This window comes from Mchenga conophoros, linkage group LG6 (genome assembly GCF_057382185.1).
Source record: "Mchenga conophoros isolate Kocher_MC1m ecotype Shallow Benthic linkage group LG6, M_conophoros_male_GT1.1, whole genome shotgun sequence".
NCBI lineage: Eukaryota > Metazoa > Chordata > Actinopteri > Cichliformes > Cichlidae > Mchenga > Mchenga conophoros.
In genome coordinates this window covers 35,197,147-35,207,459 of record NC_140531.1, presented here as the reverse complement: position 1 = coordinate 35,207,459, position 10,313 = coordinate 35,197,147, and the positions used below count along the sequence as shown (strand labels likewise).

The following is a 10,313-nucleotide window of genomic DNA, read 5'->3' as shown; positions in this document are numbered from 1 at the left end:
TTCCATTTACTTTTTCAATAGCCAATTCGTAATCTTATTATTACCCTCTCCTTGATTACCCTTTATCACTTTTTATATATCATCCAACTGCCTTTTGTCATAGCACCATGACAGAGATTTTACCACCATCTGACTATTCAAAACTGAGTATTGCACATTCACTTATATCAGTTTGTTCCATAAAATATCTGCATACCCTTCATGTAAGAACATGAGACTAACAGAGTGAGATTTAAAAAAAAAAAAGAAAAAAAAAAAGGAGAAAATATACTTAAGAAAACATTTATTTTATATGTACAGTACCCACAGTCACATTAAGGCATCATGAAAGTACAAGAGTATTTTCACCCAAATCTGACAAAAAAAAACAACAACCCCAGAGCAGGGACATTGTTAATAACATGCCCACAGTCCAGAAGATATTTTAAAAAGGTACTAAAACTAAGTAAAAAGTAGTGTTAAAAGTAATTTCATTCAAAATGTATTAGGCACAGTCATAAATATTCATTTGCATATGCAACAACACCCACAAATAAACAAGTCAACAAGGAAGCTGTAGTAAAAAGAAAACAAACAAACCCCCAAAACCCTGCGTTAATACATTTAAAGTGCATGAGATTGAGAAAAGTTTTAAAAACAAGTCCAGTAGTTTAAAAGAATCGAAGTCCTTCTCAGAAGGAAAAGATTACATGCAAGTAAATACTCTACAGCTCAACAAAAATAAAGTTTTGATTAAAGGAAAAAAATATTTTTGAGATTGTCAATTCATATATTCACAAATATTCAGACTGTTTTGTTGGACAAACAAACAAACACCAAAAAAAACCCACTGAAAAGGTCAGAAGCACTGTGAACAGGATATTTGTTTACAATGCAGTGTTTTCACAGTTAATTAAACACATTTAAGATATTAGTCTGAAAAGTTCAATTGTCTGCTTAGACAATTGAAGAATTGTCTAAGCATGCACCTCTGCTTTGTTCAGTAAAATAAGGCCTTTGCCTTAAACTTGAGTGGAGGAGCTTGGAGCTGCATGGGCCAGGAACACCGCATCACTGAAATTGGTGGCGAAGCTAGTGTGGTAGCTAGGACTGCTTCTGCTGCTGCTGCGGCGGGGTTGGAATTTGGATTGTGGGGATCTCACACCTGAGCGCTTCTGGGCCTGGCACAGCTTCTGGATCAGGAAACGCCGGTCGCGGCCCTCCTGATTGACAAATTAACACAAACAGATTTCAGTTCACACTCTATTTGGCAATAACTGAATTGATAACAAGAACACTCAGAGTACGCAACTCCCCCTGAAGGACAAGAGCTATAATAAAACTTTGACTTTTTATGATGTTTTTATTACTGATATCGTACAGAACATATTGAAAAAATAAGGTGTGTTATACAGCTATCTCCATGCTATTTCATATGATATTACTTAACATGGTTTCTTGGAATTTTAAATTAGGTCAACTTTGATCTTGAGCGCTAAAAATGAAGCTCACATGCTTAGCCAGCTTAGGTACTAATGTTCCCCAAGGCCTAGTTGTGAAGTTTAAATATAATCCATAAAAAACTGTTGATAATATAGGTTTTACTGATTTTCACATTTTGTGTAACTTCGACTAGATTTTCACCAACAATAAATTAAGCCGTTATCTGTATCTACAATCACACAAAATTTGAAAACGATATCTTTAAAAGTGTGGGCACTAGACTTCTAACAAATAAGACCTACCATTTCTAGTTGGTGTCTTAGTTCATTAATGACCCTCTTGTGTGCTCCAGCAAGTGCAATCACATAAAACATGGCCAAACTGGAAAAAACATGGAAACAAAGTATAAAATTACAGCAGAGGAAAAACAATGTTAAAAAGGTGAAAATATATAATAAGAGGACCAACCATGTGATAACAAAGAAAGAGACAGCAAAGGCCTCTGAAGAGAGAGCACGAAGAAGCTTTTCGACTCCTTTGGGTAGCTGAGAAACTGTATCTGGCACCACGTACCAGGAGGTTTCGTAATTAACAAAAGGTCCACAGGCCCGAGAACAGTTTATCCTGAACAAAAAGGAAGTATAAGTGAGTGCATACAAGTAAGAGTTCCTATATTTATCCATATTAAGAAAAAAAATAATTATATGGCAGTGGCCAGATTTTGACCTTTGGCATGAATATTTCTGCTAGAGGTTCTTTTAAAGCTCCATACAAACTATACAAATATAATTAGAACACAGTATGAACATTACTCACTGTGCTATACTAGCTATGACAGGCACACAGGCAAGAGTCAGGCCGATCAACAGCACGCCGAGGAAAAAGAAGTTGGAGCTGGATGCTCGGAAAGGACGTGTGGCTGGACGACAGTTTTTGATTAATGATACCTAGCAAACAAAAATTTGCAAATGAGGCTTACTAGAATATTTCATGCTTTTTTCCTTCACTCTTGCAAGGAAAAAAACTACATGCATTCAAACCAAAATGTCACCTTCTTGATGTAAAAAATAAAGAAATATTTGAGGGTGCAGATAGCAGGCAGCAGTGGGCAGTAGAAAGTGCCGATCCAGCAGATGGTCTGACCATAGACGATCTCCAGTACATTCTGAGGAATAGAAAACTCCTGTTGGCTCATCCATTTAGCCAGGGCAGAATTACTGTACCTCAGAAGCAGTCTGGGTAGGATAGAACAAGAAGGACAAAAATGACTAAAGCAGAAATAATCAGAGAAAACAAAGCCTTCAGTGACAGAATAATTTTAGCTACATTTATTTAGACTAACTAAGCTAACACTAAAACTACCATATTTTTCAGACCATAAAGTGCACCGGATTATAAGGCGCACTGTCGATGAATGGATCTGTTTTCATACATAAGGCGCACCGGATTATAGGGCGCATTAAGCGAAACAAAACAAGTCAAACTTGACTCAACTCATTCCTCTTTCTTCCTCCACTTCCGTACCATTGATTCATTAATGCTGAATTCTCTCACAGCTGCTCTATTCCCATGTTGTTGCAGTATATTAATGACTAACCTTGTATTGTGGATGGATTGTCTCAGTTGTTCTCCTGACTGAAGTTTGGTGCATTTACAGCATCCTGCCATGCGATTGCATTTGTCCCTAACAATCGGGAACCCTAACGTTAACTTTTATCGAGTGGAAAAAAGTTAGCGTTCATCCTCCAGTTTCACTGTGTTTATGTTATGCTAACATAGCTGTGTCATTAGCGATCACGTAGCACATCATTATATACCAGTTAATCCAACTTCAGTAACTCTACAAACATCACTGCTGTTTAGTTTTCTGTCCTTATTTATGCTGGAAGTGATAGCAGAGCTGTACATTTTAATTTTTTCAGAAATCTCAGTCAGAACATGCTATATCATGTTTCGGTGTAAACTAGCGAGCTAACTTCATGCTAACTTCTAACTCTGTTAAATTTAATAAATTCTGTTTTGATGGATGCTTGGATGTTAAACTTAATTGTTCCACCTGGTAAAGCAGCAACGCTGATCATTTTATTAAAGATGAAGGAATTTAGACAGTTTCTAACTCTCAGTGATGTCGCAGTATTCATCTAACTTTGGGACCTGAAGCGGACGAAGTTTTAGACCCAGATTACTCCGCGAGGCTCCTGACTACAGTAGCCGTAATTCTCCGACAATCCATCCAAGCGGTGCGGCTCTGTAGCTTAGTCGAACTAAAACATTTTTGACAGATTTTTTAGCGCAGTGTACCACATAAAATCAGTTCGAGGTCAGCAAGCACAACCAGAATTCACACATAAGGCGCACCGGATTATAAGGCGCACTATCGAAAAATACGGTAGTCCAAGTCAGCTCCTGTAACTGTTACATTAGAGATTCTTAATCTTTTATGAAGGTGACATGTTTACACCTCTTCAAATGTCATGAGATGATCACAAAACTAGATGAACTGTACTTTTTTCTACTGTGGATAAATGAGGTCTTACTTTCGAGGAAACTCCACAAAGATGGTGACGGAAACGATGACAATGAAGTCAAAGATGGTGAGTTTGTACATCTCTTGGCCCACATGCGTTTCCCAGCACTGTCGACAGCAACAAGGATATAGAGACTGGATTTTACCATACATACATGTCACGATTTAAGAAATGTATTTTATAGGGTGATTAGGAATATACTATTTTTTTTTAAATACTTTTTAAAATTAAAAGTCTAAGAGACCAAAATATGGGCACATATTCGTGCAGTTACACTTAACATATGTAATATTCACATTCTAACACATATGTATAACAGCTAATGCAAAGATACAAATGAGTTTGACACTGGTACCTGTGGCACTACCCCTGCAAACCACTGTATATTACATTATGGCAAAAGAGGATTACTTACAGGGTAAAGATCGTGGTTGTAGCCACAAATACAGGGATCATCTTTACATTTAGTGATCCGAGACCAGACAGAAAAGAGCAAAACCACAATACTGGTTAACCGCATGAAGACACACCTGTGAGGATAGGAAGAAAGAAGGCAAATCAGAAATACTTTCAAGTTCAAATCTGCATCTATGAGTAAGCAGGTCAAAACACAAGACTCCATTTTACCTCATAAGAGTGAAGCGGATCTCAAAAGCAGGAGAATAGTCCTCAAAGTTGATGATAAAAGAGAAAAGTACTGGGGTAATGAAGTTGGCAAAGGTGATAACAATTGAAGGTAGATACTCAAAAATGAGATCTACTATGAAATTCACCTGCAAAAGAGGAGAAACAACAAATACCTTTTATCCTGTGTTGCCAACATTTACCAGAAATTTCTACATAAAGGTTGAATCAAAGTGGGTGGAGAGAAAGAATATTAAAAAAAATTGTCTTACCTTTTGGTCATTCATTTGGGCTTTCTGGGAGAAGATAGTGGCTAAATAAATGCAGTAGAAGCAAGCAGCCAGTACACCAATGACGAAAAGATTCAGGATGAGACGGATGAAGTAAAGCCGACATTTTTCTTTGTGGGTGCGCTCTGCTATTTTCTGCTTGATCTTCTCATCCTCCAAATCAGTCTAAAGATATAAAAATATGAATTTTAAAATAAGGCAAGACAACAAAATGATGGTGTTTGATTATTAATTTTCTTTACTTTAGACTCATCAGTAAGACTAATGAAGTTTTTTTTGTTGTTGTTGTTTTTTTAAACTCGCTTTTGGTTGATTTTGATTTTTATGTTTTAGCTTCTGTGAAGCACTTTGTGATTTTTATCTTGAAAGGTGCAATATAAATAAAATTTTGCTTTTACTTTACTTTAAGGAACATCAAGGGACAAGTGTAAGCAATTCTCAGTGATGTATTGCACCCTCTCTAACGTGCATATGAACTACTACCTCCAGGACACAGGTACAGGGTAGAGCTGCATCAACACTGAAAACAATTGGCAGCTATGTGGCAACCAGGGACAATAGAGAGTGAATGACATTCAGTGACTTCATGTGGTTAGAGGCTAAATAACTGCTGGCACTGTGAAGCAGGCGGGACCTGTGATAAATTTATTTTAACTTCCTGGTGAGGATTTGAAGCGACTACCAATGATAGCACAGAATACCGCTGATTAGCATGTGACCCCGGTAGTAATGCACGTGGGAACTGGGGCCTTGAATGTCACTAAAGCCATAAAAGTAGATTATATTAAAATGCACATCTTATTTTTACTTTAGAGTAATTGTATGTAGCTGCTGGGGTGCCATGTAAGCACCCATTTTTTCAAATTAGTTTAAAACAAATTTGTAAACTGGCCATTGTTTTGACTAGCCAGTTTTACAATCATGCTTCTGATGTATAAACTAACCTTCAGCTCATAGAGCAAAGTCTTTTTCTTCAGCTTTGCAGCATTCTCACTGGTGATGCAGAAATCCCAGCCAGCAAAGATCTTGTTGCAAAAACTCTGAAAGCAATCCTCATCCTGAATCAGATTATGTTTGAACCCGGTGGCAGACCTTCGAAAGAAGAAAACACTCAAGACCACATCTCATCACATAAATGTTATTTCTTATGAGTTTGCCTTTTTCATACCTTTTAACAATCCAGATAAGACTGAGGAAGAGGTACCCTATAGTGACCAGCAGGTATGCCAGTGCCAAATTATAAGTTATGTGGGAGAAATGGATTTTTTCCACATTGTAGAAGCCGTAGAAAAGATAGGTCTGTTCCAGAAAGCCCTGCAGATGAAGCACAGCAGGTGAGTACAGAAACTACAGAGTGGACTCTTTCTCAGGAGACTAATAATGTGACAACACTTACTTCACCAGAAAGCAGATCAGTAATATACTTATGATAGTTAACAAGACCTCGACGACTGCCACTTTCATACACGCTGCAGTAACCTGTAATATAACAGATAAGCTAAGCTTTTTCATCTTTCTTGCTTAGTATATGCTTCTAATTGAAACAAACAAACAAATAATCCTCTCACTATCATTCTGGCTGAAGGTGATATTTCCTGAAACATGGGGTGCAATGATGATGGGCAACATGACAAAACCGAACATGAGCAGAAAGATGATAAAGTTGAGTGTGACCAGGAAGCGCAGAAAGGAGAAGTAAGACAGGATCCCTGTTCCAAACATCCCTAGTGACAAGTGAAAGAGGCAAAAAGGGAGAACTTAAGTCTGACATAACACAAAGGTACACTTTGTCTTAGCAAAATTATAATTACCGATTAGCACCATCTGAACAGAAATCCAAACAAGTCTTTGAGACCAAAGAAACAATTTCTGTCAGACAATCTGTTTGTCTTTCTTTTACCTTCTATTAGGTGGATGTCTCCCCTCCAGAGCTTCAAAGAGCTCAGCCATTCTTCGCTTTCATCTCTCATCCTCCTCAGATACTTGCGGGTGCTTTGTCGCCACTGTTGCCAGCTGCTCAACTCTTGAGCATCTTCTGCACACCGTTTCCTAAAACATCAAACAGTCAAATAAACTCCTGACACACAAAAACGTTATTTAGCTATTAGTGAAAGAAGTCATAACAGACTACAGTTTCCTACTGTTTGCGTTTCTCAGCCATGGGCTTGGCTAGTTCTCTGATGTGTCGCTTCTCAGTCTGACTCTTCTGTTTCACGGTTTGTCTTACAAAGGTGTTTATACCCCATTTCCAACTGCCAGATGAGCCAACCCTTGCTCTAGAGCTGCCTCTTTGTTTGGAGCCAACAGTTGACGACTTCCTGCGGTACAGCAGGGACTGGTAACTGGGGAGCTGGTCCAGCAGAGGGTTACTGCTGATTCGCCCACTGTGATCAGTGACAAACACTTGAAAAGACAAACAAAGTAATGTTTCTTACATGACATTTATTTTTGCTCTTCTGGAACAGATGCTAATATTGCATCTGTACAGAAAACAAAACTCGATGAAATATACATAATACAAAGTAATATGACTGTGTTTAACACTGAGCTAATTACCCCTGCATTTTCACAACAGTCACTTCAAATCAGGATCAACCCATCCATCCATCCATCCAATCCATTCACGTCCACATAAAAATATGGACAGCTACACGATTCACTTGATATTGGGCTAGCACAGATATATTTCTAAGGATGTATATGTTGTCTGAGATTTGCATAAATTAAACTTTTTTTTATTTGCAGACTCAAGTTGGATTCAAGTTGAGATAATAACTACATCACCATGCAAAAGACACAAACCATCCCTCATTTCTTCATGTTTTGCTATGAAATTGAGAAATAAGTGCAGAGATCTACTGACAAGTGCAATCATGCATAGAAATAGCGTAAAAATGCTATATTTGTACAGCTGTACTGTACAAATACAATGCAGCTTGAAAGTCAACATTTCATTTGACCACCTTTATTCTTCAGCACAGTCTGAATTCTCTTAGACAAGTTTGCTTTTTATTTTTTTCCTATTTTTTTCCCTCCATATATTCAGTTTTATCAAAGGACCACCACACACCATGACAAAAGAAATGAGAACAAACTGATATTAACATAGTGACTAAAGATAAAATTTAAACCATGAAAAAAGAAAAAAAAAAACTCCAGAAAGGCTAAAAAAATGCTCATCAACACCATTTAAAAAATAGGTTGTAGCAGTGGAGAGAAAAGTACTACCTAGAGCTCCAGCAGGAGGGGCCCTTCCAAGCCAGGAATGAAAAAAAATGCTTTTGTTTACATTTTTTAATCCCTATGTAAATTATGTCATAATTAAACTGCCTGAATAAATCTGTTGGATGATTACAAAAATAATAGAAGCTCTCTGCCAGACTTACAAATTTAGAAATGGTTTAGTCCAACACACATTGAGGCTCAACCTTATAGCACAGTTACTTTATTCTCTCCAGGTGACTGCTAATGAGTCTCATTACTCATGTCTTTCTCCAAGAAAGCAAAATTGAGAAATGGCATTAAAACAAAAGAATTGAGAGGCAAAGGAGGTAAACTGAGTTCACTTGTCAGCCATTAACACATTTCGTTCAAAAGGAAGGTCAGCAAAGATAACAGCTAACAGGTTAAGAATGGTTAAGAGGCTGTTGAAAACGTTAAATCAATATAGGATGTCTCTCAAATTTACCAAGCTAAACTTAACACCATTATAACATGTGGCCATGAATTTCAGAAACAGCCAGATAACCAGAAGCAGGTCTCCTCCAAATTATTTGACACATGATGAGCTCGTATCTTGAGAACAAAAAGTTATTTCAAGTAATCATTTGTTTCGATAGCAGCTTGAACTGAAACTTTACTAAGACTAACATCAAGTAGAATTCTGCTTCTGTATGTGGAGCCAGCTGTTAGGCAAGCAAGGCATTTTGAGGAAGCTGGTATATCTTAAGGCTTAAAATACCGAACTGACACTTCTTCTTAATCTAAATAAAAAAAGAATGAAAAGGAAAAAACATTCACATGCCAATAGTTTCGTTAGATGTAGCTTTTTCTACATCTAGAAAACCCTCTGGTAGCATGTCTGTGGAAACCATTTTTACGTATTACTGAATCACCTGGTTTATATCTGCAAGACCTTTAAACTGCCATATGACTTCTGTTTGATAACATCAAAGTAAAACAAACAGAAAATGGCTGTCACAAGTTCAAAACATTGAACATATCATAAATCTAATTTAATCTAATGTATTTTTAACATACTTTAACATACTGATATCAGGTCTTCTCAAGGTACTGTTGTTATAGTGTTGGGATTCATTTAAAATTTCACAAATATAAAGATAGCTACATTATTCGCAAGAGTTAAACTGTGCCTCAATGATCAGAGTTGACCTCTGACATGAGCCCCAAAAGGATGAAAACTGAAAAATTATACTTCAAGTAAGAGTTTGTGTAGCAGGGTGAGCAAGAACATGTGATAGAGGATGGTGGAAAGGAAGAGAAAGGGGGAATTGAGGTTGCACTGACTGAGAGTGGTGAGAAGAACGAGAGGAGGACAGAGTTTTCTAACACTTTTCTAAGTGACAGAAAACTGAGAAGAAGCTGTTTTATATTATGGGAATAATAATAAAAATCAATACAAATGAAGAAAATGATGCACCCTTAAACTCGACATTCCACAAAAGTAATTAATGATAAATTGTAGATCACAGGATACTGATATTTCAAACTGTGCACACTTATGAGCTTTTAATAGATTTTTAATAAGTACTGTATACGAACAGGTCACTACTGGCTACCCTAATGTCCCTAACACCCTGCGCCTTATAATAAGTTTACACATACAAACAATAACATCACGTCACAACTCAAGTATATGTATCTACAGCTAACAAAAACATTGTTAAAATTCGACACTCCTTTTTACGTTTGCCTCCCAGGAGAAAAGACAATGGCTAACCAAGGGAGCAGACTGTTTTATGAGCTGACAATTGAGTTTCGACACCGTAAACACACTCGAGCCAAACCAGACAAACAAAATCTCTTCCTGCTCTCATTTGAAGGTCTTCCTGTAATCGTTATATGACCCTCTGTCAAATCATTCACCAGCACAACAAACTTTTAGCTACTTTTTAGCGGCTAGCATTATTAGCTAGTTAGCTAATGTAGAAATAAATTGGGTTAATTAATGTTCTGAAGTAATGCACGAACTTCAAAAATACCTGAGTCGACTTCCATTGTTTCCTTTCCGACAGAATAAATACAGCTATTTATGTATTAGCTAACAATTAACCATCAGACTTCGTCAAAAACAAGGAGTTAACTCTCCCAGCTGTCAGGAAGATAATAGCAGTCTTTCCCAACATCTACTTCCTGGATGTGGATACAGCTCCGGGAGCGACACTAGCTATTATTTATTTATGTTATATCTGGGTGTCGTGTTTGGTTT

General features: G+C 37.2%; 1 protein-coding gene across 1 annotated transcript; it reads right to left on the bottom strand.

Annotated features, from left to right (window-relative positions):
- Positions 1–266: 266 nt before the first annotated feature.
- Positions 267–10,235, bottom strand: tmc7 (transmembrane channel like 7). The gene is made up of 16 exons (XM_085277746.1): positions 10,087–10,235; positions 7,006–7,267; positions 6,765–6,913; positions 6,433–6,588; positions 6,261–6,343; positions 6,033–6,178; positions 5,809–5,956; positions 4,847–5,029; positions 4,578–4,723; positions 4,366–4,480; positions 3,960–4,057; positions 2,474–2,657; positions 2,239–2,369; positions 1,891–2,046; positions 1,725–1,803; positions 267–1,202 (listed from the first exon to the last, which is right to left on the bottom strand). The coding sequence occupies exons 1-16, from the start codon at positions 10,100–10,102 to the stop codon at positions 1,002–1,004; spliced, it is 2,253 nt and encodes a 750-aa protein (XP_085133872.1). The 5' UTR covers positions 10,103–10,235; the 3' UTR covers positions 267–1,001.
- Positions 10,236–10,313: the final 78 nt, after the last annotated feature.